The following is a 27,797-nucleotide window of genomic DNA, read 5'->3' on the forward strand; positions in this document are numbered from 1 at the left end:
GAGGCCTCCTGCAAGGATTCGCAGGCAGGTACTCTTTCCCTCTGGTAGACGTAGCACACCGTACGACATGCATCGAAGACCACGAACAAGTCGAACGCCGTCCCGCTACCCACTCCCAGCACTGAAGAGTGATGCAGAAGCTACGGGGTGGTGAATAACGCGGTGATCCACGTCTCGGTGAACAAGCCTAGAAAAGTCAGAGAATGTTTCACTAAAATTAGTAAAATAAGATATAGAATAGATAGGGGTGGTTTTCTCCCTAGGTCGAAACCCTTTCGGCTTGAGTTTGTACGCTCCTTAGGTATAAATGGGGGGGAGGAGGGAACCAATCGTGGCAACGAACCACACCCTCGGTAAAAGCCCGTCACATGGTTTCATCGTCAGTGTAGAGATATACGGATTTTTTCATCCTGTTTGGTTTTTGGACGTATATCCGAGAAGCACTGGTGATGTTTTACATGTGAAACCGACAAAACTCCCTTCCCCAGGGTAGCGCCTTGTAACATCCTTTCTCTCTCTTTAACCACGACCGATCGGGGACAAAATACGGCATGCCAGGAGCTGGGTGTGTTGAGCACTCTCCAGGACGCTAAGAATAGCTTTTCGGTCCGTGTTCAAGGGCTTAAACGGCCTAGCCTTCCGCTCGCCTCCGGCTGTCCTTTACAGGCCGCGTGCGCCTCGTGTGTGCCACAGAACCAGTCACGTGTGTGCAGTAGGAAACACGCGTGGACGAGGTGCGAACGCCGCCCAAGAAAAGGCGTCTGAGCTGGCCGGTACGTTGTGCGGATGCTGAAACGGAACTTCACGAAGTTCGTACCAGTCGTTCCACGCGCTAGCACAACCTGGTTAGGAGACGGCAAGACCGTGAATGCGGTCCAAGGGGCGGTGACCGTGAGAGCGAGAGAAGAGATCGAAGTGCTGGAAAGACAACTGCACGGTCACAGAGGGAGGGTTGGCGGCGAACTCACCACCGAATCAATCGGGGAGCTGTTTCGGGGACTTCACTAGATAGGCCGTTCTTTCACCGGGGGGGCGGTGACAGACCGGCCTATCGAGCACTATAATTTTCCACCGTGCTGGCCGAACTGCTCCTAAATAGTGTCAGTGCTTGTCGGGTGAACTTCTGAACACCTGCGTGAACTAAAAAGCAGTTGCGGGAGTTACTGGATGAGAGGGGTTTTATCGTCTTGTCGCAATCTCGAACAGCTGCGCCCGTGTTTTTCGTGCGCACGGGCGACGGATCGTTGAGACTGGCGATAGATTACCGTGCTCTACGCGCTACTGCAGTCAAGGTGGTTAGTGCATGATCTGGTCGATCGGTTAGGCCAAGCCAAGTGGTTCAGTAAGCTAGAACTACAAGCAGCACCCAAGTCAAAGTCGATTCAGCAAGCTACATTTACAAGCAGGCTACGCCACCCATTGAGAAGAGGATCAATGGAAGAGCGCTTTTACGGCAAAGCTAGGTATACTCCACTACTCTGCCATGCCTTTTGTTCTTTGTGACGTTCCTTCCACCTTTCAAGGGATTTCGCAAAATATCTTTGCGAATGGGTTGGATCAGTTTGTGCTCATTTAGTGGGGTGACGTCATAATCATTTCCAGGACGAGGGAGGATCACGAACGACATGTAGAAATGGCTTAGAGAAGGTGAGGGATAATTGCCTCTCCTTCAAACGGTAGAAGTGTGAGTTTGCGACTCAGACTGTACAACATTTGATTTTCGTGCTCCAGCCCTTGGGTTCACCGCGAGTTCCGGAGAACATGCGGACAATTTAGGAGCGACCAGAGATTTCGTACGACAGGGGGCAAGCGCAGGATTGCTGGGGCTTGTAGGATATTATCCGCGGGTAGTTCGTGACCTCAGCGAGGTTGTTAAGCTCGCGCATCCGCTGCACGACTTAACAAAGGAAGGAACCGAGCGGCCTGGAGAGCAAAAAGCAATCGCAGCCTGTTCAGGATTTGAAGTCGGCTCTTATTTCAGCAGCTTGGCTTCAAATCTTCGATCCGGACACGCTGCGTCAAGCGACACTCCGAAGCAGGAGAGCCGCCGGTCATATCGGCGACCACCGTCCGTGTCACAACTTGCAAGGTTCGAGTATTGCTTCTGTCGAAGACTGGGAATAACACAGTTCCACAGGGTAAGTGCGCAGGCTAAATGCGGCAGCTCCTGCTGCCCTCCCATTGACTGCGACGCACAGCCACCGCCTCCCAACGCCCGAGACTGTTCCACGAAACGGCTTCTTTGTGGCCGACGCCCCAGCGGGAATCCGACGTCCTCGTCACCGCCGCGAAACGAGTTCACTCGCGGGGTGAGTTGCTCTTCGGCCATTATGGGCTACACTCGAGACGTCTCGAACGGCACTCCACTCCAATATTTCAGGATATGCAGCCACGGTACGGGCACGATGGAAGATCGTCCGAATCGCCCTGTCTCCAACACCTCCCAAAGTGCCCGGAAGCACGCCGTCGCCCCCGACGAGGAGCCCCGCGGAGTGCGCATTCAAACGAAGATCTCCGGAGTGTGCGAGTACAGGAACACTCAGCTGCAAGATCCTGTGACACATGTCAAACCGCAAACGATCGCTGTTATGAGGCAGCTGAACCCAAGAGGTCCGCGAGAGTATCTGGCCACCGCGCCCGAGTTGTCGGAGAACACAAAACACTTGTCCTAAAGTATGAAGATTCTACACAACCTATCACATCCCCGAGCGCCGTTTTCTCACATGGAGATGCCAGGCTAGACACGTCTTGAAGGGCTGGTCCACCAAGCCAGATCGGAACCTTTCAAGCACCGTGGGGTTCTCGTAGGGCCCCTGTGCTGTTCCCAATCACTCCCAGAGCACCGGGCTGACGCACAAAAATCCACAGCCAGCCATCCGTAAGAGCCGACTGGAGCACATCCCGCAAGAGACTACCGGTTAACCACACGTAGACAACACCAACCCGGAGCATAGCCACATATTCGGAAACGAGCGACGCGAGCATGAGAGAAACTCTCTGTACCTGAAGTCCTCGCTCCGAAGAAGGGAGAAACTTCTGCCTGACGAAGACAGCGACCGTGAACCTGGTGTCTCTAGTATGCCGGGCTGCCCCGGGCAGCTTACTGGTGACAGCCTAACAGTCGCTCCACTCTTTTCTTTCTCTAGGTTCCTTCGTCTTCGCGGGTGTAGCAATGGGGGAGAGCAAAACGCCCCGATATCAGGATACAGCAAGAGAAAAAGAAAAGCAGCTTCAGCACAGTCACGGGTTCTGCCGCGCGCATCCTTCGGTTCTCAACCCCATTAGGCACAAACTTTCTGCTATTTTATATTAGGAAGTATTGTCTCCCACAGAAACAAGACACACACAAACACAGGAAAGGAGGAGTCTAACGTCTCATGTCACAGCATATGACAGTGCGTCGCTAGGTCGGGCTTCTGCCCTGGCTCGCCAGTTCACTGATTGTGCGCCTCCACGGCAGAAAAAGGGATTATCAGTTTTAATTCCAGTGTAGCTGTTTCCTTCCCACCAGTTACGACGAAACAAACAGCCGTTTCACTTCTTCTTCAGCATTCAGTATACGGCTTAGCTAGATGAGTTTCCTCGGCCCGAATCCATTTAAACCCAGGCGAGAGAGTACAAGCCGTACTCTAGACCCACCGATCTCTGGTATGTATGTGCTCGTCTTCAGCGACACATTTCACACTTTTTCCTTTCTTCCCCAGCGGCGCTTACAAGAGAGTCGATTGTCTACCTTGTATCTTCTCTCCGTACTTGAGGTTGAAAAAGAACTTCTGTACACCTCAGGCTGTGGTTACTTATACCAGGAGGATCCCTGGTCACGAAATTAGTATCTGGGTACCGAAATCTATTTTGTATTAACTAGGGCTCTGGTCCAGAATACAAAAAAGAGGTGTTAGCGCTGGAGGCTGTAGAGTCCGGCACGTCCTCCCCGCCTATCTCGAGTCCCTTCTTCCTCTTACCACGACACTCTCTCCGAGCCTAGAAAGTATAAAGCCCCGACGATTTGAGGGCATCACCTACAGCACGTCACCTCACGGAAAAAAAGCAGACAGCAAATGAGATGGTTCTGAAATTAGTAAGCACTGCCCTCCCTGCGAGAAAGACATGCCCACATGTGGGGCCCTTTAATCCTCATTCGGACGTGCCTGGCAATGCTGGGTGAGTACCCTTCAGGCCGTTTCAAACAGTGTCTTCATGTGTGTTCGGTGGGAAAGAAGTTCAGGACTACTAGCTCGTTCACCTGGATCGGTTATGAACAATGTGCTCGGGTGTGATCCTTATGGTCGTCTCATGAACACACCCACACGCCCGAAGTTCAGTAAGTGGCTGAGTTCCCCGTCGCGACCGCAGACCACGTCTGATGCGTCTTCCGGCGCAACTGCCAGGTGTAAGACGCGCCACCAAGGACTAGGAAGCCACCCGCTCACCAACAGGAAGCGAAGACCGCCGTCAAGGGGCCAAAAGCAAGTAGAAAAGTCAATCTACCGCGCAGATGGCGAAAGAGCGAGGGCGCCAGCACACTCTAAAAACCGGTATTCGGGAATCCCCAAACCTGACAGGGCACCAGGAGGATGTCCAGTAGTCTTTACAAACGACCCCCGAGGAAGCAGTAGCAGAGTGCATCTTGTTCCATCGGAGACAAGGGGACCTACCTGAAATTGCCAAGGCACGACCACGACTACGTTTGTTCGTTGATCGCGGCAGCACCGTAGTCTTGCTCAAGCTTCGTCGACTTTCCGGGACCATTACTACTGTGAGAGGGCCGCAGAAGACTCAAAGAAGACGCGGGTTGGAACACTAACGTGGACGAAGAGCTGCTGCACGAAAATACGCGCCTCCAGTGCTGCGCCAGAGACAGGAAACACAGCAGCGGCGTCAAAAGCGATCCAACCTCTGTGCGCGGGCACGGTCCAAGGCCAGACAGACCTGGCTTGACTTAACAAACGAGCACGGAAGACGCACCACCAAGGGCAAATACTGAGAGCTTATATCAGAACTCTCTCTAGGGTTGCGGTTGCGGAGGGTCTCTGAAAATGCCAGACGACTGCGACGCATTTCCACCTTGAGGTGATATAGATGCTTGAAGCTTGATCTTCAATTCCCCAAAGCTGGTAACCAGGAAAGAGCATTCAAGCAGGCACATGCCAAGCGACGCTGAAATACGAACACCGCTACGCACTTTGGCCATCCTGTAGTTTCGTGTGCTCTGTAAAGTGGAACTTATGTGCGCGTGCAGGCTCGGAACCACAGAGCTTGACGTGATTTGCCGCGTGTGCTTCGGGCGCCCATTACAGTTTGATCCAGTTGTCCGGACCCGCATGCAGACCAACTATACTCTGTCTAAGAGCGTACGAGGATGCTGTCCCACTGCCTTCTTGAGAGACACTGAATCACGAATGTCAACTAATGCTGTGGCACGTGAAACTTTCAAGGCGCAGAAAGACCGCAAAAGAACACCAGAAAGTGCCTAGGCACGGCGTACTGTAGGCCGGACTTGAGAAAGACAATGAACGATCTCCTTTTGCGCAGTCGATGTTTTGAATGCTCTACATCTGAGGTTCTATGGCAGCTCCGTCTTACCACTGCCTCCGTTTAAAACTGTGAGAAGAAGGAGTTGTCGTGACGACAAGGACGTACTACGGGCGTAGCCAACTGTTTGCACGTTGTTCCGTAAGTGCATAAGTGTCCACAATTCAAACACTGCGAAAGCCTTCAAAGGAACTTTGCTGTGAGATACGGAAGAGAGAGAGAAAACAGCAGCGAGAGCCAGCCAGAGCTGCTTGAGGTCTCAGAAGATTCTTACTCCTTCGGTGTAGTCGTAGGGGCGTTCTCGTCTCGCTGTTGAACAAAAACTTGCAAACACTCTCCAACACCCGCCAGCAACAAACAAGCTCGACATCCTCGCGGCGACTTTCCGCGGTCATGTAGCAGGGTAATCCGGCACGCCAGTTGTTCTCCGTTGCTAGGGAACCAGTCTGACTGGACGAAGGCGAAGCACTCTGTTTCGCCGGCACATTCTGGCTTCCATGACGCACCATAGCCAAGGGGGAAGATGCACCTGAGGGGCCAGCCTTGTAGTGGTCCTTTAGTCGATTGACCTCGGAGGAAGGGCTGCCGCGCAACCTCCCTTGCTGAAAGAAAGACACTTCTGCAGACACTAGTGCACAGGCGGAGGTCTGTACCCGCTGTCTGTACAGTGTAAGGAGAAGGGGCAGGTCGGGATGGCGCATGAGGCGGTAGAACCTGAAAAAAAAAAGTCCCCACCTGATGGCAGCCCTGTCGGTGTATATAAGAACAGTGTGCACGCCATGTGAAATCTGTGAGCCTAGGTATGCGCACTGTCGATACGAGGTTTGCAATGCATGGCGTGGCACGAAATAAACAGACGGGAGTCCAGGAAAACTCAAAGGTTATTCATACTTTACCCACACGACAATCCTACCGTGGTCTCCGAGAACTTCTGTTACTGTGCACGCCACTGCCCTTGAAAGCGTCGGTCGAATGAGCAACAATGAAGTCACACACACACACAAGACCTATGAAGATCCTGTCCCTTGGAGTGCTTCCGCCTCAGCACCCAAGGAGAGTTGGTTGCTTTTTCAAAACCGTGGTCAAGCTTTAACACCGACCCGCAGGGGATAACAAAAATGCGTTGCAGTCGAAACAGCCAAAGTGCCAGGGTGCAGAGATGTGCCTGATCGCGGTTGTGGTGTGTTGACAGCGAGTGCGGATACACCCCCAAGAAGCTGCAGGTACGTTACCGAGATACACAGACCCGCGCGTGTTCATCGTCACGATCTCGGACCAAGAAGGGTAGCCTCGAAGTTAGCATACCTTTTCACTAGGACAAGGAGCGAAGCCCGGCTGGCAGTCACTTGAGACATCCCCACAAAAGTTGAATGAAAATCCCATTGCTGTCCCGATGTATCGCCTCCGGGTCTTCCTCCTTGAATGTGGCACCTCAGCCCACCCGCTTCTCTACTGTGTGCGCCTCCGCTGGCCGGCGCCACCATATCGCGCCTGCACGTAAACTCTGCTAGTGCCGACCTTGACTTTCGGTCGCGAAGTGGCTGCGCGGCCCGAAATGCCAAGCGTTGAAAGCAACGGAGCAGAAGAGCCTGTAAGTCGGCCCGGTGTTTCTCCTCGAAACGAAACGTCACCTCAAAACCTCGGCTCGCTCCACTGAGTTCACTATCACACCTCTCACCTCCGGGCTGAGCATCACTGCACATTGTAGCTTCAGCAAAATCGCGGGTTTGTCCTGCGATCACTTCATTTCGGTGACTTCGCTCCAAAATCCTACAGCCGTCAGTGCCCCGTGTAGGCATCACATCCGGCCTTGGCGGCGACACCTGCACGGGAAACTGCATCTGCCTTCCCGGACCATTCAGAGACCTTGCTAAAGCGAAGTCGTTTAGGTGACCAGAAGTGGAAGCAAGCCTTTCCAACCTGTGGTCTGCTGGTGTCAGAGTTGTGCTACGGTCTGGGAGAACATTACCAGTCAAAACGGGGGCGACTGTTTGATGAAAGAACTGGAATCCCACTTCAGCTAGAAGTCGAGTGTGTAGTTGTTTTAAAACCTTGTGCTTCAAAGCACGTACAAGACCTTCGTGCGTTGAGACTAGTTTCTCGAACTCCTCAGAGCAGATGAGCAATCCCCCATGATGAAGCAAGCCAGGGGAAAAGGACTCAAGCGTCAATTCCCTTTGTACGCTATGCACTCCCTTGGAGAGAGGTAACGTAGCAAATCCATGCTGGTGGTCACCTTGTCGGGGACCAGACTTCGGTTCGGAATTATAGTGACCCTTGACGCACTCAACACCTATTTTGTCCACATGTTCCTCTCTGCCTCGCTTCCGGTTCGGCAGACCCCGGCGTCCACCTTCCCCTGCGACGAACGAAGAGACGTCCCGCATTATCTGATTCAGTACGTGCATAACCGCTGGCGAACGGAAGCAAAAAATCTTTCGGCAACTCCCGCATAGAACGACAGACTCGCCCACCAAGCTACGTGCGGACGGCCTGGGTTGTTCGACTGCAGTTTCTGAATTCTGCGGGAAGGAGTGGAGTGGCCGTGTGTCCTCCGCCCGGCAGAAGGAAAGAGCAGGAGCTTGTCCGCACTCTTCGCCCTCAGTCTCACTCTGTCTAATAAAGACTGCTTCTGTACCATTCAAGCGAAGCGACGCCCTACGCGGATCCAGATCCTCTCCGCGAGCAGGTGAGATCTGCGACAGATTGTCATGTGGTGAACTCGGGGAACCGGCGGCCGGCGAATCATTTGCACGACCAGATGACGACATCGGCTTTTCTCCGATTACCGCACCACAGTGGTGACAGAAAGCCGCATGAACTCGCTCGAAGTAAAACGACCGCCACCACTGAGCAACAGCGATCTCTCGACGACGAAAAGGGAGAAGACCCCTACTCAACAGCCGCGGTTCCTGGCCAAGGCCGGGACTGTGTAAACGAGGTAATGCGAGGTCAGAAGACAACCCCGGCCTGTCGTTTTGTTCTCGTTCGTGGCATGAAAGGTCCTCAATCAGACGGGGAGTGTCACCTTTATGTCGCCGGTCCTGTTCTCGCTCGACCGAGGCGCAAGCTATCGGAGGTACGTTGTCGCCGCCTTCTGCATCGGCATTGATGTCCCACTGGAGCCCCTCCTCCTCAAAGCGCCTGGAATCGGATAACGCACTGCTGGGCTTGTCTTGTCTCCAGAAAGCTGTCGCAGACCGGCCTAGCTGTTGTGGCTGGTGTGCGACAGCTTTCTGNNTGTGCATCCTCTTCCGGAGTCAACGCGTTATGCGTATCCCACAGTTGCGGATTACGGCGCACTTCGGCGATACTGCAAGGGCGGAGGTGCCGCCTACAAAGCTCATAATAACTCGCAGCCACTACTGCAGGGGGCAGAGTCTGATTCCCATAAACGGAAGAATCTACCAAAGTACTTGCTGTACGACACAGACTGCGTCCTTGGTCTCTCATCATCTCGTCGTCTACGTCACTTCTTTCTGCACAGCCCTCCTCTTCAGAGTCACACCCCTCGTAAGCTCGAGGCAGTCGCTTCTCCGGATCTCCCCAAACTGCTTCCCTCACATCCGCAAGTGCCACTATTTTTTCACCTCTCCCAATGCATCCGTTGTCTTGGTTGTGATCTCCGTCTCGGCCTCCATTTCCCCTAGCTACTGTCTCTTCCCTGTGATGCCCTGCTTGCCGCCGGCGGTCCCCTGGCTCTCCCGCTTCTCGGCCGACAATATTTTCTTTCTCGCTCAAGTCCGCCGATGCGTCTGCTTCAAGAAATTCTTCTTCCCTCAATCCGGTAGCTGCTTCGCAGAAGGCACGCCCGCCGTCCCCACAAGATGGCCCGCATATGACTCCTTGTCCCCGTTGCCGTCCTCCCAGAGAAATCGCCTCGACGCTAGAATACCGACCCTCTTTCTGTTTAATCGCGAGAACTTTTGAAGCAGAGAAAGGCGCGACACCAGAAAGGGATGAGAACTCGCGCAGACGGAGACGACGAGGAGGCTTTGATACCGCGACTAGAAGGGAGCGGACATCCGCGCTCGAGGGGAGAAAAGATATGATCAAGGCAGCCAGAAATGGATCACCCACTACCGAACAGAGAGAGAACGAGTCGTGTGGGCCATTCTGAAAATCCGAGTTTGAAGACGTGACCTCTGAATCTCGATGTGAGCGCTGTAAACTGTGGGACACCAGAAAGCGAGGAGCTTCTGTTCGTACGAAACCTAGTGCAGCATTCCGGTCTCCCTCTTCTCTCCCTGTACGCCCCATCTCGAGAGCGTGAACCACCGTCTTGTCGCCTTTCAACCTCACACAATCTTCTTTCCCCAATCAAGTGCCTGCCCGCAGCGGGAACAATCGTGCGTCCACAAAATGGTCCGAAGCCCCCCCTTACTTGATCCCTTTCGTCCTCTCAGGAAACTCTTCCTGAGACGGACGGAAAGTGTTTCTCCACAAGGAAACTAGCAAGGTATTTTGCCCGCAGTTTCCCCTCCTTCTCCTCTCCTTGAATGTCACGCATCGCCTGAGGGCGAGCTACCGTTCTTTCTGTTCCTGCAGTTAGTGAAATACCATACCGTGGAATCGTGGAACTATGTTACATGCGTGTAGAGGCATTTGCTGCTCTCGTGTATGCGGCGCCGCGCCCGAGAAAGACGCGGGGCGGCGAGAGGAACGGGACTGGCATAATGCGAGGTCAGTGAGCCGCTCGTGAAAGAAAAAAAGGCCGCAGCTACGGAGTCACGACTCTTAGCCGGAAAAGAGAAAAGTGTGGACGCCTCCTGCCTCCAGTGTGAAGCAGAGAAACATAAGACACGAAACGCGAGTGCACCGAATAACACTCGAATACATTCGACAAAAGGAAGTAATACACACGGGAAATGCGAGCTCCTCGCAAATACAAAGGATACAAAAACGAGTGTCACCCCTCCTTTAGTCAGACACTGCAAAAAGGGGGAAAACGAAGCGTCATAAAGCTCCCCTGCTAGCATGAAACGCCAAGCTCCTGCCTCCGCCCTGTAATCGCAACCTACCGGAGGACCGAGCACTTTCGTTTTCCGACCTTCGAAAGGCAGAGCCAGGACGACGCCCTGTAAAAACTTACCGGATAGATGGAAACGCGACCTTAACAGGATACACAAGTTGGTCGCAGTCAGCGAAGAAGCCACGAGAAAAACGAACGCGAAAAACGAAGCTCCGCTCCAAGTGCTTCAGTCCAAGCGCTCATACGATTGCAGACTAGTACACTGTTTGCAGGCGACCATAGAAAAACTACGCTTTTGAACGCATGCATGCTCAGGTGCGACGACAGTAGTCCGACAAAACCCCGGTATTCAACAAAAAACAACCACGATGAACGGCTCTAAAAAAGGCAACCGTTAATTCCGCTGCTCTTGTTTCCACTTCCTACTGGCTGCTTACAATCAGTCGACGGCTCGGGATCCTCGAAGTTGGGAGCTGGTGCTAAGGACCTGAAGCCTAGGGGAGTATGAGAGACAAAGGCGAGGAGATTCGGAGAGACAGTTCACCCCCAGGACTTCTGCTACTCTGCTTCTATTCTCTCTCTTTCTCGTGACGGTCACCCCAAGTGTAGTGCAGCTGCCTTCTGTACGCACGTTTGTCTTAAACATTCGCTTACTGCAGCAGGGCTACTTTAGTCTCTTTCTCTACTTGCGTTGCCACTTCTGGGTCTCGCTAGCCGTGCCGTGCTCAACTCTCGCTCTTACACACAAGCACGGACCGCACGCCACAGAGGGTCTCATTCACACCTTAGCATTCCCCCTCAGCACGGAGCCTCAGATACCTGCAACACTCACTCTCACTCAATCGCACGAAGTAAAGTGCACTATCTCTCTTCCCCGCCGCCACCGCAGGTCTTTGAGCACGGTCCTTCGAGCTCTCTCTTCGAAACTTCACAGTCAAGCTAGCGACAGCGCGGCGGGCGTGGTCGCTGTACTTCATGTTGCACCGTACTCGGCCGTTCTTAAAAAGGTTGTGAGCGTGTAGACTACGATTCTTACGGTTGTCGGGGAAAGTCTGTGGCATCCAACCGCGATGCACCTTGTCACCCGACTACCTCCGTCGGGTAATAACCGGTGGGACTCGACTTGTGCATCGCGGTTGGATGCCGCAGACTTTCCCGAACAAGGAGCCGCTGTAACAACCGTGGAGGTTTCGGGCTTGTCCCGGTGCCATTTAACACACGTAGTAACGCACTCACTGACGGCACGGCATACAGGACCGTGCCGTCAGTGAGTGCCGCGCCGCCTGCGAGAGTCGCAGGTAGGGCGTTACAGGCTACCTATCTCCCGTTTGCGGAATATCGATACAGCATTGCTGTCCGTGAGTCAATTGGAGCCATCCCTTTCTCACTTTTTACATTCGGGCATCTCACTTTTTACATTCGGACACCCCATGATTTCCCCGAGCGTCAGCAAAGTGTATGTGAGAACTGCATCAGTCTTGCGAAGACAGCGCCATAGCGCCTGGCAGGCGCTAGGACGTGACTAAGAAAGCCGCAGCAGACGCAAAAGAAGAACTCCGGTCGTGGCGGCACCATGAAACATCGAGCCTCGGTGACCTTGTTTTTATGTCCTGTCGGGTGCTATGACAACAGAGAAAGCGGGCGGGGAAGCTAAGCTGAAGGCGATTCGGACCGCTTACCGTAAGCAGGCGTATCGCCGATGGGGCGTATGTCGTTGATACCCCTCCGTCGATGCATATGCACTGCACCGTTAACATGAGCTTCTGACACGGTTGTCGTGTGTCCTCCCCCTGCCAGTGCGTGCTTTCCTTAAAAGGAAGCATTGACAGCGCCCGGCCAGCCAATACAGTGCTAGCCGACCCGGGACCAAAGCAATCGAAAAGACAGGCCGCGCACGCTCCCGGACGCGGTCGAAGCGATTTTTGACTCACAACTGCGCCAGAACCGCAACGGGCGAAAGAGCGTGAAATCCTAGTGAAGTGGGGCGTCCCTGGACTGGACCCGACGTGAGAGAGCCGTAGCTCACCAGCAGATGTGCTGGCACCTGCCGGCCTACAGCTCCTGGAAGGAGCCAACGCTGGCGAGGACACCGCCAGACGGCGCCCTGAACTATACTTCACGGAACCCCTGTTTCTGTGGAAACAGTGGTAGTAGCTGCCAAGTCTCGTCAAAGAGCGGAGCCGTTCACCCTAGTGGAAACCACCTGACTGGGGAGCGTGTATGGGTCTTCGGACTTTCCAACGACGAGGAGTGCCGGCTCTCTGTTTGCCTTTAGTTATAGGGACAGTGTTTGTGCAGTGTGACGACGCTGCCAGAACAAGCCGCTGCCGCAATTCAACTCACTGGAGAACCTCAGTATCTAGTGCCGCCAGTTATCGTTACAGCGCGGAGCACCACAGGGCGCACTTTGAGCAACAGGTGTTGACCTATTGCTCGAAGTGTGCGATGGTTGCGGGGGCGTCGCAGTGGCACCAGTGAATGGCTCTCGGTCCTGACCAGACACCGAATGTTTTTCATCGAATCAGAAAGACAAAGACAAAAGACTAGAAACGAGTGCCGACACCATGCGGTGTCACCACGTGTACCTGTTGGCTTCACACTTCGGGAAGTTATATCCGCGGTTCCTCCAGGAACGCGCACCACGTAGCACGCTAAGGAGACACATCAGACGCGCGTCCTCGACAGCCGTACATGACAAGGCACGCGCGAAGGGGCACCGCACACGGGACGAGTTAGTGTATCGGTATGGCGGGCGTTACAGCACCCGTGCGGTCCTCTGAACACACAGAGATAACACCGTAGAAAACGTAGACCGATCGTCTCCGGTCGCGCCGCAGACCGCACAGTAGTTGGAGACCCTACCTCGGAGCGATGAGCCCGTGGTCCGAATGACGTACTTCACCACGATGAGATCCACTTGCCACGAGGCCCCTTTCAAAATTCGACGAATGGAAGTGCAAACACTAGGAAAATTTGTTCCTCTGTCACCGTTGCGCTGTGCTGACCTGCAACGCGAGACAAAGGACGCGAGCTTTCCGGTCACGCATGCATGCAGGACCGGGCTCGATACCGTCTCCACGGAGGCGTTGAGATGTATCCACACATCTGACTGGATGATCAAGGAGTTACTGGAGCAGGCTCTACGTTCGCTTCTGTGCTCGAACTGCCCTTTCCAGGACTGCAGACCAGAGATCGTCTCCGCCATGCCGAAATGCCTGGAACCTTCCCAGCTCTTTGCCAAAGACTTGAATCGTTTTTCATGTTCGCACTTTCACATTCCATATTTTCAGTCTGCTAGGAAGCTGCGCTCTTGTGTCATCAACTGGACGAGAGCAAGCAGTTCAGCGCATGAGGTCACCTTCATCACCTCCTAGCGTCCGCCGGGGGCGAGTATCTTCTGTTGAAATGCCGCGGCCGGGCAACACTGGCCGTAGTCTTGCAACATGGGTCATCGCTTCGGTGTGCTTCAGCTGGGGGGTGCAAGAATGCCTTGGTCAGCTGGAGCTGTTGGCGGCAAGCAGAGCGGGAGAGCGGACTTTTCCGCAGTGGGAGCAGGCGTTGGAGGACATGGAAAACAGCTTTCTCCAAATAGATTTCTCGCGCTCTCTGGCTGACTTGCCACTGCACAGCCTACGCCGTTCCGTCAACGCGACTCTCGGTGAGACGCACGTTATTTGTGCGCTTCCGGAACCTGACCAAGATGCTTTTATGTGGCAGCCTCACCCTACAGCCCATAATCCCCTCACGCCGAACAGCGAGCCTGCAAGGCTGAGCATCGTCTACCCGGAATTAAGAGACCATCTACGAACAGCTCGCCTAAGATGGCTGGTTGATCGATGCTTCCAGTTCAAGGAAGAGCAAGATTCAGAGTGGACGTATGAAGTCTGTATCGGGTAAGGTCTTTGCAGGACATTGCTGCCACGATATCCGAAGCGTTTGATCGCTTCGGCAGTCGTCTCACTTCTGTCCAGTCTGGTTTCTCTTCTAACGCCTGAGCCGCCACAACGGAGGCTGTACTTGACCTTCACTCTCCTATTTCTGTTGCGCCTGTCTATCAGCAAGAAAGTCACGCAGTTCGCAGGATCTCATAAAGCAGGGAAAACCATAGGAAAGACTCTGTTTGAGTGGGGTTCGTACAAGATTGGCCACGACCAGCTGTGGGCAAACGGAACTTTGACGCAGGTGAGCTCCCAACAGAACAGCGGAGGGCCTGGTCTTCGCTGTGCCACTATCGCTTCTGGCTGTGTAGAGAGGTCGTCGTTTGACTACCACATTTCTTTCTCCGTATGAGTGTGGTCGGGGTAAAACATTTTCCCAAGGCAGGTGCACCTCCGTGCTCGAGCCCCACTTCAGACCGTCTATCTGCGTCGAGCAGGGAACTTGGTGAGCGGAGCTTGAGGACTCCACGACGAAGCCAGAGGGCTGCCGGGACTCGACCTTCGCTTCTTCTCTCCAACCTTTTCTCTCTTGCTTTGTTTACTGTCATTCTCAAGAGTTACGCTCATGGTACGGGCGGCCGACACACCGAGCTCACGCTCGAGTGCCTCGATCAGTATCCAACAGTGACAGGCATCGAGGCGGTAGGAGACCTCGATCTACGAATGTGGCTTGGAGCGCCGATGTTCTGCGATTTTCGTCCTAGCAATCCGACTCCTGTAAGCGAATGCTATCACTCGCCTCATACTGTCCCGTTCTTCGTCCCCTGCACCTGACTCGTCTCAATACATTACTCATGTGCGGGCTGCTCTGCTTCAAGACTGGGTTCTCTCAGCCACAGCCGATACTTCACTCAGGCGGTTGAGAACTTCGCCATACCCTATAGCCACGGTACTCCAAGGGCCATCAAGACTCTAGCCGCTTCTTGGCATTTTCCGCCGTGTCTAGCGTGTCTTGCGACGTTCTATTGAAAACGACAAGTGCAGGTGGCCTGTGCGGGGGCCTTTTGCCGGAGGTAATCTACCGGGTCACTGACAAGAGGAAGTACATTCCTGGTCGAGTGAGTTCCACTGACAGATCTAGCTTCGCACCAAGCAAGGCGCTTTTCAAGGACTTCCAGCTTTACTGCGTATATCTGCCGTTGTTTGCACACTAGTTGATAGGGCAGACCGCCTGCCTAGTTTGAGCTCCATTGTAACCCGGCACCGACGCGCTCCTTCATTGTGTATCTGAAGAGATGAAGTACGCAGTTGGTGTGTTATGCGGGGGCACAAAAGCAATGCGAGGCGAAAAATCACTTTTGTTTCACCTAAGAAGGAAACTGAAAAAGAATGTTCTCGGGAATCATGCGAGTTACCGGTTTTTATGCCTGCGTTTAGTGTTTGCGTCCTATGTGCATTCTTCGTTTGTTTTCCCTTCTTCGACTGTAGCCTCTTCTGGAGACCCTGCTACGGCCGCTGGAAGGGTGGTGCGCGAACTTCACGACCTCGGGCTGGTGGTCCTATGAGTACTGCCATCCCGACAGTCTTGTACAGTTTCATAAAGAGGCTTCAGGTATCGAAAACATGGTGCGTGTGCAGCTGCATCTGGTGCGAGCTTGTCTGGGGAGGGACGCAAATGAAAGGGAGACCTCGTGCCGAAATCTGAGGAGGTGTATACGTCGGCGAGGGCGTTTTGCCTTCTCTAATGTCAGCATTTAAGCCTCAGGGTCACCCTGAATCTTTCGGTTTTACTGTCGCTACGCTCCCGTTAACTAACACCTGTGATATTGATTTGTGCTGACTTGGTAGGGTCGTGGTGTACCACTTTGGCCGAAACAGCTTGTAGTGGCCAAGTGGTATCCTTTAGCGACGGAAGCGGGTGGTCTAGCAGCTGCACAACGGAGCGTGCACTCACCCACAGCTCCTTTCCTGTTCCTTAGACGTATACACGTGTGTTCCCGCTCGGGCCTCAGTGCACTCTGCTGAGGCGGGCCGCCTGCCGTGCCCTCATGTATGTTACGGTGCAATATTTGCCATAGAGGAGCAACCACAGCGCGTGCATACCTCATTTCAGGGTGATAGTCGGGACAAAGTGATCTCAAAGTAGCGGTGTGTTACTTTCATACATGTCTGACCAGTCTCACACGCCAAAAGCTCCTCTCTTAACCGGGAAACACTTGCAAGTAAGAAAAATCCTAAATATTCGCCTGTGCGGAGAACCTGCACCCTGCTCACTGGGAGCGCCGGTGTCATTTTTGATGCCGTAGCTCCCGGAGACTGGGACGTGCCATCCGGGTTGTTGTACCGTTGAATGACCTCCTCGGGTAGCGTCGGTGCTGCGGAGAACTGGGCTGAGTACTGACCGAGAATGTGAACCACCGCTTCCTTTTGTGAGGAACAGTTTGAGAGCTGTCTGCAAAATGGAGCCGAGGTCTAGTATACCCTCGACATTCAACCTCTCTTCGATAGGATCCGTGTCACTTCAGGGCCTGTCGCCGTTCGTACCTGCTCTCTGTTTGTTCTGATTCCAAATGCTAATAGAGCGAACTATCTGTTCTTCTCGGTGCTTTTTTTTGTCTGCCACATTGTCAGGAGAAGTAAAAGACCCAATGTATCTCCTCGGCACTTTACATTCATCTATTCCGTCGGCGAACCATTTCCTAACTCGGCCCTCGGCTGACTTTCCGGTGCTTCGAGGGAAAGGAGCGTCTGGTGTAAACACACGAGGGCCACCCAAGTTTCGTTTCCTTCCTGTGGAACTCGCGGACTACCCGGTGGAAGTGCGCTCGTCGTGGCCTCAGCAGGTCTTAGCCATGCATTTAAGTAACGTAAGATCGCCGCTTTCACGGTAGTCATCTTCTGTAGTTGAAAGAAAGTACCTCGAGAATCATCACCGCAAAGGAACCCTCCGCAGGTCATTTTCAGTTCTTTCCGACTTCAGCCCCGCACTTTATGCAGGTCGCGAGGCCGTGCTAGCTGTTGAGGTTTCAGTTGCTGGTTCTTAGTCTTGGAAGCACTTCCCTGTAGCCTCTCCCCCTCTTTGATTTTTAGCATCTGGTGCCCGTTGATTCACACCAGCTGCGGCGTAACCAGGTTAACTCAGCCGTCACGCGGGTCACGCTCGACCACGCACTAAGCAGCCGCACAGCTGAGTAAGAGGTGCGTTGCACGTAAAAAGCGAAGGCGGGGAGGCTAGTAGAAACTGGAGTGGTCCGATGCTTACTTCCTCGGAGATTACGCAGCTATCAACTTTCCGCGTTGCATTCACGCAGTTCGTTCTCTTCTGTGGGGTTTCGCAGAAGCCGGACCTCTCGTCGGCGGAAACGTGCATCAACATTCATGTTGGGAGACAGAATGATGAGGCGTTTACCGGAGCTGTAGACTCCGATATTTCAGGACATCTAGGTGTGCAGTTTACACAGAGTCTAGTGAGCTTAGCTTTTCATACTCATGAGACTGGAAAAAAAAGAGAAAAAAGTCTCCTGACTTCAACCGGTCTGTGTTTCAGTAACCCTTGTTTGCCTGTTGCCTGTCTTCCTCTAGAAAGACGAAAGAAAGTATCTCCGCGCCGCGTCGTGCTTGTGTGGAAGTAGCCTGCTGTTGACACAGCCTGAGACGGGAGTGCTATGTTCTTTAGGATCCTAATTTCGGCGTGCGTTTGCAGTTTTCCGCAGCTTTTTTGTGGGTGTCTTTCGATGGGGGAAATGCGGTTTCGGACAGTGGTAACCTGAGGCGCAGGCACGAGAAGGCTCACTAGTGTTACACACCTGTTTTTTTCCCTTAGGGGGCAAGACTGAATTCGAAGCAGCTCAATCACTTCGAGAGCGCCACGTGCAGCGTTGCATACACAGCGATTCGCTGTTTGAGTCTCTCCTGTGAAAGTGCTGTCATGATTTCTTCGCAAAGAACTCATTTTTCAAATGGCGCAGGGAACTCATTGTGAAGGGACGAATATGCAGCGGAGTGCTCGAGTTTTGTTCGAGTGTCCTGACGACTTCGCAACGCTGGCAACTCATCAAGTGATGCGAGTGACCGAGGTAACGTTCCTTAGTTAATGTGCGCCAAGGAGATGGCTCTTCGTGTTCTTACCTAGGCGTCGAACGCGTGTACTGCGCTTCGAATGCGTAGGCGTTCATAGACAGTAGAAAAGGCTGCTTTCACTGTTCGTTACTCTATCGCCACCCACTGTGGCCCAGACTGCGGCTATTTTTTTGTCCTCTTTTCGAAATTGAATGTATGCGGTCGTCGATACCCGTCTTTCTGTTCAAAGTGTCGGCTGCTTTCAGAATCGAAGCTTCTCCCTCGCCGCTTCAGTCAGATTGTATCTCGCGGACAACGGCAGTTGCGGATCTCGTACTTAGGTGTGTTTGATGTATAATCGTGTTGAAAGCGGCACTCTGCGAAATGCGTTGGCATTACTAGGTCGTCCGTCCGTTAGGGGACATTGACAAGACTGCGCGGGAAGCGCCGAGGCACCACCGCGCAAGTCAACCATACCATTGTAATATCCCGGGGCTCCCATGAATCCTGGATCCACGGGGAGTGCTTTGATTTTTGCCTGTACCCTGACAACGTTGCTGTCGCCCTGTGAAGAGAAAACTCTCTTCGTACAGACACGAGTAATTCGTGCTAGTACTTATACCCATGCGGAATCCCGGACTCCCCTGGTTGGCCAGCCTGCACTAGTTGGGAGTCTCCCGACCTTATGTTCGTGTTTCCTTCTGTTCGCAGAGATCGGTTTGTGAGTTCGAGCTTTTGATCCACACGCCTCTTGTGTGTCCTCACCCTCAACTCATACCTCCAAGGCCGAAGGAGCCCCGGGTAAGCCGCGTCCTCTCTCACACGGCAACCGATGCCTTTTTTCCCAGTTTTCTGTTCGCTCTTTCTTATCGTCTTCAAGAAGCAGCTGTCACCTATCAAGAGTCCCTCGCTTGTAGGACTACAGACTGGTTCTTGTTGCTTGCATCGCAGCAGATTGCTTTCTTTCTCAGAATGTATGCCGGATAGGTCACTACGTCTTTTTAAGAAGTTTGGTTATTGATGTGTACCGTAGCCTGGCTGAACGGCGCAACAGACTGCTTACGTGGTTTTCGAAAACGAATGCTTTAATAGGATCATGAGAGCGACCACGCCAACGCAGAAGGTTGAGAATGCTTGATGTTTTCAGGAGGTCGCCTGTGTCCCCGCGCCCGCTTTCGAACGTGGTGTTTCTCCGCATCCCCCCGAAACTGCAGAAGTGAGTCACGGGCGGTCAAGGGGCCGTGTGGGCCTACACCTCAGAACTCGAAACAGCTGTAGAGCCTTGGGCCAACTAGTGCTTTGTCTAGACTTAACTTCAGCCGAAGTTGTCGCGAAGCTGCTGTCACTGAAGTTCAGAAGAGACTCGCGACGGCCACCCTCTGTTGCCTGTGTAATATTGTTCGCCTTTCTAGGCAGCTCCTCACACCAGCGTCGCGGTTCGAGCTGATAGTGAAGCTGTTCCCGCGGAGTATCTGCCTCGAAGCAAAGACAAGTAAGCACCTACCCAGCAACGTCCCAGCATCTCATGTTACATCAGGGACTCCGAACAATTTTGCAATCCTGCTACGCTTGACGGAAGAGCAATCAGTAGAGTTTGGTGGTTCGAAAAACGTAGTAGCAGCTCGATATGACGATATGTTCGACAGCGGATCCGCTAAAGTAGCCCTACTTGTGTGACTACCTCCTGTTTCTTAGGTTTGATGGGCTTCTTTTCGGCACGCGACCGTATACGCGGTCCCGGGAGTCATGGAGTAATCCCAGGTTCAAGATCGGGAACGTGGTTAGGTAGGTAGAGTTGAAAAGGCTCTGAGCAGCCGCGGCACAACTGTTCTCTTCAAACAGCGTATATCCGAGGAGGCTCCCCACTGCCGCTCAGGGGGAGCAGCAGGAAGAGCCTGGATGGGAAAGCCTGTATGTCGACACGCCTGACGGTCCTTTTTGTCGTGTCATCACAGGCATCGGTGGTGGGGGTACAGCGGAGTGGTGCTGTCATGGGATCCAACGTGCGAGGCACCCAACGACTGGACGATGAGGGTGAGTCATAGTCGGCTTCTGTAAGAAGTGTTACCAACTGTTCTGTCCATGTTTTTTCTTGGCGTCCGAAAAGACTAGACGAGAAAAAGATCCTGACAAGCAATGTGTGCCCGAGCGTCCATCCGTGTGGCTGCTTTGCAGCAGTTCAAGGGTTTGGTGCGGATCTCAGACGCGGATCGGCCTTTACATTTAGACTAGTCGAATACAGAGTCTGTGTATGATTGAGGAGCGTATCTGAGTGTGGTAATGACGTACAGCACCTCCAGTGATAGAGTGGAGACTCTAGACGGGGGCCCTGGCCCGGTAACCTCAGCGTCTGCTCCATACAGAAACGGAGTGAAGTTCCTCGGGCCGTAGAAGCTGTCGTACAGGACAACTGACTACTTGTGCATTCTGCGAAAACTGCGCTCTTTCTCCACGGAGTTCCGCTGTGTCGTGCCGCTGGGAGCGAGCAGAGGGCTACCAACAAGAGAGACCCGAACGAGGTGGCCGAGTAGAAGGCAGTGGCATAGCTTGTAGGGAGATGTGGCTGTCTGCATCGGGTGGGTCTTTTTGTTGTGACTTTCATCTTGGCGCAGCTGGACGGGTTTTACCCGAAGTCGCACATGAACGGTCCCCATTACCTCCTGCTGGTGAATCAGGCGGACTCCGGACCCAACACGCCTACCTACGCATATGTTCCGGAGGTAGGACGAGGAACTCTCTCGGAAGTGGTGTTCCGTTCACTTCGCAATTCATAGCGCATATGTAAGGACAGTGCAAACGTCGCGAGTGCTTCTTCGGAGAAAGGGCGGTGCTTCTCGTCGATGATCAGCCGTTCCTAAAAAATGAAGCGTTTTGCCTTCTTGCTCAGCCGGTTGTCCGTGCAAGGCGGTCCCCTGTTCGGACCTGTGAGATTCCCTTGCGCCACCTGTTCGCGCTCATGCGTGCAGATTGCTCTGGAACGTGCGAGCGCCCACCAAGCAAACGTTCGGCACCCTGACCTCTCTCGCTACTTCCATGTGAGTCTGTACCCTGATGTCTCGTCCAATCGTGCACTCCAAGCTGCAGCCGAACCCAGGATGCGTACTGTGGTCGCTAGTGGAACCGGTGGTGGGGGCTTAAAAGCTGGCCTCCGCCTGCGGCGATAACATGACGCATTCGTTGCCATGTGTGCGATCTGTGCAGCATTTCTCCAACCAAAGTGGCCGGTACATCCCGGTAGCTAAGTCAGCCCTGCTTGACATGTTTCCAGGGGATTTCCGCAAACGTGAATTCACAGAAGCAAACAAATAGAAAAGAGGGAAGCCCAAATTCCCGCCGGCGAGGGCGGCGTACCGAAAATCCCTCAAACCACCGTGTCGGGCTCAAACTGAACGCAGTTCGGAGAAGAGCACTGTTGGGGGTCTTTCACATCGATCACTCAATGAAGCTACGGCGGTAGACGTCTTTGGAAATAGCCGGACGTGTCGGAGTTTTCGCGCGTGCCCTTGCATCACGCTTGTTCGCTCGTTGTCGGAGCGTTTGGAGGAAGAAGTCCTGCGACGGCAGCTGTCGCTTCGTTTTCCTACGTACATCGGGTTAGTTGATACTCACTTCGTGATCTGAAGCGGCCTCTGTCTCCTCTTCGGCCTGTCCTCCCATTTTCTCTTCCGCCGCCTCCTCTGCCTCCTGTGCAATTTGAGTGTTTCGACGCCTTCAGCACATGACGGGGTAAAACTAACTCACTTCCAATGCTTCTTCGTCAGCTCGAAGTTTTTCAATTTTACTCTCAACTCCCTGAGTACGCTACTCAGTTGGCGCCGGCTACACATTGTTGCATGACCTTACAGGGCATTTTGAGGTAGCGGCTGGCGGTTTGCCGCATTCCTCATTCAGCTGAGGCGTAAGAGTGTTCAAAGGACTGAAGTGCTACTTTTTACGAGTTTTGCTCACGTCTTTTGAGGATTCCGGTAGCGGGTCCCAGCCACCAAATCCCTGGGGAACCGGCGCAGTGTATGGGAGCACACGATGTTAGTGTTCTACTCCGTACCGCAGTCCGTATTTCGAGGCCTCTGCGTGTAGCTGCGCGGGATTGTTACGCACTAGCGTCTTTCTAAGGAAAGCTCATGCTTACTGGAGCTAGCGCCGCCGGTAGCACCGTGCTTGTGATGGGCTGCTGCAAGGGCAGCTTCAGCCTTCGTGATGGCACTCTACATGGGGTGAAGCCCAGGTACCTCACGTGAGAATGATTTGCGAACTCACTTTTGCCCTTGTGCTCTCCTCTTGAAATAGCTCAGCGGCAGCATCTGCTTCCCGCTCATCCACTTGGCGCTGCAGCTCTACCTCAGCTGCACACTCCGGTAACCGAACCTTATTTTGCACCGTCAGAAACGTGCGAACTACCTTTTGCGTCGTGCTCCATCATCTTTGTCTCCTTCACTGGTACAGAAATCAAGACTAATGCACTTCTTGCTTTTTCCGCCCGACTTACTCGCATCGCTGGCTATCTGGCCCTTTTGCTGTGCCTCATCTATCCGCAGCTGCGAGATTACAGCTTTGTCGGACGCACGCTTCTCGTGCTCCTACAGCCCGTCCAGTAGGTAGGACGCCATGAACTGGAGTCAGTTGCCATTGTCCTTACCGCCTTCAACTCTCGTTCTTCTTGAATGCGCTCCAGCTCCTCGTCCTCAGCTTCCAGTTTCGCTTGTCGCCGCGCCTCATCCTGTACTCAGGAGAGTACCGTTCAGTGTTCCCGACGTAAACTGGGTATCGGCACTCACAACTTCTTCCTCATGCTCCAGCGCAGTACCATCGGTGGTCTTCGAAGCTAAGAGGTCCTTCCCGTCACCATTGTTTGCTTCAGTGTGTTGAAATACAAGCGGGGGCGCGGACGCGGCTAGCGAACGGAGCTTGTCGACTGGCACTGCACTGACACAGCAAGCGAGCGCAAAGCCGCTGAGACAAAGCAATAGGACTGGCGCATTCATGGTAGTTGTCTCAGGTGACAGTTGAGGCAATGGGGGCAACTGCAGTGTGTGAGTGACCGTCAAGAACTTGAGGTGCCGCTGACACACCTAGCTCTGATGAACCAGGCTACGGTGAGTCACAGTGTCACTACAGCTCTTCGAGTCGCCACCAGCAGCTTCCTGCCGTCAGCCTCCTACCCGCATCCGAAACCGATACCACCGCGGACTACGGTGAGAGGAACACTCCGGGATTACTGCTGCGAGTTTGCGTTGACTCTATTTAGCGTCACCTGCATAACGACTGTCGATAACGAAAGGGGAGACAACCCTGCTCCAAAGCACAACCGCTTTCGCTGGTGCTGGTGAGCAGCACAGTGCCCGGAACTCCACGAAAAAAGCGCGGCAAGCGAATGTGAGTTGCACCGCCGAACAAAAGGGGGCGCGTGCGCGCGAACTGCAGCGGACCCGAAGCCGCAAGCCCCTCTACTCTACGCAGGGTCTTGGTCTGCCAAAGTTTCGCCGAAACTGAGACACCACCCGTCGGCTGCCGCTCCACTCACGCGTCCCCTCGCTCGGCCAACCACTCACTGTCCTTCCCATGGGCGCGTTTACGAGCAGGGACGAGCTAGCGGCTGCCCCAGCACTCTGAAGCGGTTCACAGTCACCCCTCGAAGCGCTTGTCGGGTTTCTCTACAGCAGAAGGGCACCTTTCGCTCTGATTCTGTACGGCTTCACCTTCGCGCTCTTCTAACGGAGCGTTTGCGATGCCCCAGACAAGTGTGATGCAGGTCCAGTGTTCGCTTAGTCTCAAGAATCGAGACGGGCGTCATTCATGCAGCGGCCGCCTGCTTTGCGGGAGCCGATTTTTTCGGATTTATGGTAGTATTCGATTGGCGGACGAATGTGCTGCGAGGTACAAAAGCTATGTTTGTAGGCCGTATGACGGTAAAGTCTCTGGCGTCTACTGTGGAAATTTGCGAACAGCTCCTCTTCAGTTCAAGTACACGGCGTCGTTACTTTCGCAGTTGTACTTGCGGAGTTTTTGCCAGCCGTGCGTAAGCCGGCATCTTCAGGAGGGGGTGTTTTCTAGTAACTTTATTCGGTTCTTTTCGCTCGCTCGTAAGAGCAATGTCTTTTTCTCCTGCGGTCCACCCTTCTGCAGAAGTCTGCTCAGTTGCTAATACTATCCCGCGCACGGCGGTTTTGTCTGTGCCATCAACCGGTAGTAAATATTCGGTGGCGATATTCGAGGGGGGTCTGTCCGACGAAACTGCGTCTACTTCATCCGGAAGCCTAGTCAAAACAGTGACGCCGTCGGTGCCAGATGCTGAGAGTGAACGGGACTTCTCCCTGTTTGCGATGAGCCGATGTAGCAGCGACGTTGGACTTCCATCGCAGGGCGGAGGCTGCTCACCAGAAGCAGGTGTTTCGCCTCGAACTGTTTCATTGAGTGGGGGAGATTCCCTGGGATTGCCTCGTTCTCTAGTGCAGAACGATTTCGTCCGGGTTTTGGTCGTGAGTCGAAGATGGCTGCGGAAGGGCCGTCTCACGGATTACGTGAGTGAATTGCATTTGGAAATGTTACAGATGCACCATGCAGTGCCTGTAATGGTTCCGCGAACTCCCTGGACACTTGCGATGCTTGACGGCTTCATGCCGATGCACGGGTTGTTACTTGTTGAAGGCGAAGATATTGGACAGCGGCTCAACCCGTACAAAGGTACGGCGCCTGTCGATAAAGTGGAGAAGCTAGAGGTGCAGGCGATGCACCCCGGAGAAGTGTCTTCGGACGACGAGAGAGATTTGATTGAGCTGGAACTACTCCGACGGTGTCACAGGGACGGGGTGCCGATCTTGGCCATATGTAGAGGTTCTCAACTGTTGAATGTGTTTCGTGGCGGCTCTCTTTTTTACGACATCGGCCTCCAGGTTGGCAAGGGCGTTCAGCACATCAACTACAGTAACTACGGTACGCACCACGGAGATAGGTCGGGAGGGGAATATACCGGCTTGCTTGATACGGCTAGTACCTCCGGTCACGCGCCTCATCAGTTACGTGAGACCCCTCTCGTGACTCAACAAATCTGTTTCTTCAATGCTCTTCACGTCGTAGCTGTAGATGCGATCAAGGGGCAGGCTTTCTCTGGTCATAGTTGCACCTAGGCGCGTCGCTCATGTCAGTCTTGAAGGGCGGAGCTGTCCGTGTCGATGTATGCGCGCTGTGTGCGCAGCTTTCGCTCGGTGGCAAAGCAGTCGAGTATTCTTGTCTGAGCGTGACCGGTGTGCCCTTTTGCTGTTTCTCCGCTTTGTCTCCACAGATCAGCACCGCCACGGCTTGTGGGTCAAAGCTCCCTCTTTCTTGGCGGATTGCTTTTACGAAGAGCACCATAAAGCACAGTCGAGTGGCACCCTTGTGCCATCTTCTGAAGTGCAGGCGCAGGCCGTGCTATCTAGTGTGGCTGACGAAGTCGTCACGTCACTGTACCCAGGGCGCGGCAAGACGCGGAGAGCAGGGAAGAGCGGACAGGAAAAGCACCTTGGTGATTTGAATTCCTCCGGCCATCCAGGCTCAGGCGATAGGGGCTTTCAACCTCAGAAGGATGGCCCGGCCTCCTTGGGTGACGGGAAAGCAGATAAAGGTGACCTCTTCTTCAGCATCCAAGTGAATTCGTATCATCACCAAGGTGTACGCGAACTGGGGCGAGGCCTTGTGCCGATTGCTTACTCTGAGGACGGCCTGGTAGAGGCTTTCTGCGAGGGAGGCATGGCCGATTGCCGCCTTGAAGGAGGAGATCTTCACCCTCAGGTTCCTGTCCATCCTCAAGGCGACTTCTCCCCGCACTTCGTAGTGGGGTTGCAAGTGAGCGGAAAGGGCAGTAGAGTGCGTCTGTCGGTCGCTTGGGCTGGTGATTTCTGACTCAGTTCCGATCTCTTTGTCGGCACGTCCTAAATAATCACTATTTCTTACCAGTTTTTCGTCTCACGGTTTCGGAGTGTCCAATACGATCCAGTGAGGTCTTGCTTTTCTTTTATTCTGCAGTTTCATCCGGAACGCATGGCGGAAGACTACGCTGGATGTCGTCGCATCTTCAAGGCCTTTGTCACCGCGTGCCGCAAGTACAAGGCCGGCCTGGGCATTCAGGCTGCGCGCCCTTCTGACTCTGCGGTGACCCATTAAAGGCGTGCCGCTGATCTGTTGGCTCTAACGGGGTTGTCCCGTTTCCGAACATAGTATATCGGCTTCTAACGGGTATCCTCCCTGTTCATGAGGTGTCATACTCTACTTAGCTTCCACCATTGAGCACGACTCTGAAGTTTTTATTTTAGTCTCTTGTATGCGTGGTCACTGTTGTGTTGGCAACCGAACGCCAGATGCTTTTGAGCCAAAAGCTGTCTGTTCACGAGTATTCCCTAATAGCCCTGTTCACGAGCAAGTGTGATCGTGCACAGCTACTCTTCCTCGATGGCGTGCACGATGTACAAGGTGTGCTTCGGTCCCGTAAGTTGCCGAGAAAGAAGTTCGCGAGAAAATAAATCCGGTCTGGCAATGGATTTCAGAGGCTAGGCACAGTGCCAATATCGGGTTTCTTGGCGTGTCCCTAAGATGTGAGAAATGCAAAAAAGAACTAAAGCGATTGACATTAGTTTTTCACAAAATATCTTCCTGCGGTCCTCAAGTGGCGATGTTGGTTGTAGAACTGCGCGTGTGAACGCTCTCTGGTCGGCCCAGAGCGTATCGCTTCCCAGGTCGGCGTTTTGGCAGGAGAGTGGTCTTGTCCGTTTTTTTTCTGGGGTCGGGCCGGGTGATGCGACTGTAGTTGAGACAGGAGAGAATGTAAGTTCCAGTCCGGGGTAACATATCCATTTCGAAAAGGGTTGGCTTGGTTTCCGGGCTGTCGTGGTACTGCCTAGAACTGGGCGTGTGTCCGCACACGTCCAGGCGCTGGCAGGTCACGCCGGGGCGGAGGTTAGCCGTTGCTACAACCGGGATCCGCGACTTTGTGGTGAGTCTAGCGTGCATTCAATTATGTTCAGTATGCATATCATCTGAAAAAGACAGCCAGGAACAAACGCAGGTGGTCGCGCGTTGTTAGCGGGTGTCGTGTTCCACAGTGACTGCTGGAAATCGTTGCAAGGGTCTTCGCTTTGGGAAACTGCACTAACAGCTACGGGCGAGCTTCTTCCATTTCAAAAATTAAAAGCGGGGACAGCGCTCGGCGCGCCTACGGCTCCGGTTGGCCTACGCCTTCTCAGCATTTCTCTCGGAAGTCTACCTGCAGGCGTCTCCCTGTGGAGTCAGTCTTCGTTGCCTCCTGAACAGCGAGTAGCTTTGAGTTTCTGCTGATAAAGGCAGCATTTGCATGGAGGGGCCAGACGCTCTGGCTTGGCTCGCGA

General features: G+C 53.7%; 3 protein-coding genes across 3 annotated transcripts; 2 read left to right on the plus strand and 1 right to left on the minus strand.

The window, feature by feature from the left end:
- Nucleotides 1–1,509: 1,509 nt before the first annotated feature.
- On the minus strand, nucleotides 1,510–11,082 carry CSUI_001862 (uncharacterized protein). The gene is made up of 5 exons (XM_068062065.1): nucleotides 6,838–11,082; nucleotides 5,807–6,246; nucleotides 4,656–4,846; nucleotides 3,004–4,019; nucleotides 1,510–2,553 (listed from the first exon to the last, which is right to left on the minus strand). Exons 1-3 carry the CDS (start codon nucleotides 8,778–8,780, stop codon nucleotides 4,752–4,754), a joined length of 2,478 nt encoding a protein of 825 aa, XP_067925951.1. The 5' UTR covers nucleotides 8,781–11,082; the 3' UTR covers nucleotides 1,510–2,553; nucleotides 3,004–4,019; nucleotides 4,656–4,751.
- A 2,536-nt stretch (nucleotides 11,083–13,618) lies between these two features.
- CSUI_001863 (ubiquitin carboxyl-terminal) lies at nucleotides 13,619–22,237 on the plus strand. Its single transcript, XM_068062066.1, has 13 exons — nucleotides 13,619–14,397; nucleotides 14,563–14,686; nucleotides 14,998–15,159; nucleotides 15,871–15,994; nucleotides 17,014–18,458; nucleotides 19,153–19,242; nucleotides 19,589–19,657; nucleotides 19,854–19,933; nucleotides 20,137–20,226; nucleotides 20,397–20,475; nucleotides 21,054–21,161; nucleotides 21,408–21,476; nucleotides 21,643–22,237. Exons 1-5 carry the CDS (start codon nucleotides 13,853–13,855, stop codon nucleotides 17,271–17,273), a joined length of 1,215 nt encoding a protein of 404 aa, XP_067925952.1. The 5' UTR covers nucleotides 13,619–13,852; the 3' UTR covers nucleotides 17,274–18,458; nucleotides 19,153–19,242; nucleotides 19,589–19,657; nucleotides 19,854–19,933; nucleotides 20,137–20,226; nucleotides 20,397–20,475; nucleotides 21,054–21,161; nucleotides 21,408–21,476; nucleotides 21,643–22,237.
- A 739-nt stretch (nucleotides 22,238–22,976) lies between these two features.
- CSUI_001864 (glutamine amidotransferase-related) lies at nucleotides 22,977–27,486 on the plus strand. Its single transcript, XM_068062067.1, has 3 exons — nucleotides 22,977–25,371; nucleotides 25,721–26,262; nucleotides 26,443–27,486. The coding sequence occupies exons 1-3, from the start codon at nucleotides 24,531–24,533 to the stop codon at nucleotides 26,578–26,580; spliced, it is 1,521 nt and encodes a 506-aa protein (XP_067925953.1). The 5' UTR covers nucleotides 22,977–24,530; the 3' UTR covers nucleotides 26,581–27,486.
- The last annotated feature ends 311 nt before the right edge of the window (nucleotides 27,487–27,797 follow it).

The sequence above is a fragment of the Cystoisospora suis genome, assembly GCF_002600585.1.
Source record: "Cystoisospora suis strain Wien I chromosome Unknown contig_751, whole genome shotgun sequence".
Lineage (NCBI taxonomy): Eukaryota > Apicomplexa > Conoidasida > Eucoccidiorida > Sarcocystidae > Cystoisospora > Cystoisospora suis.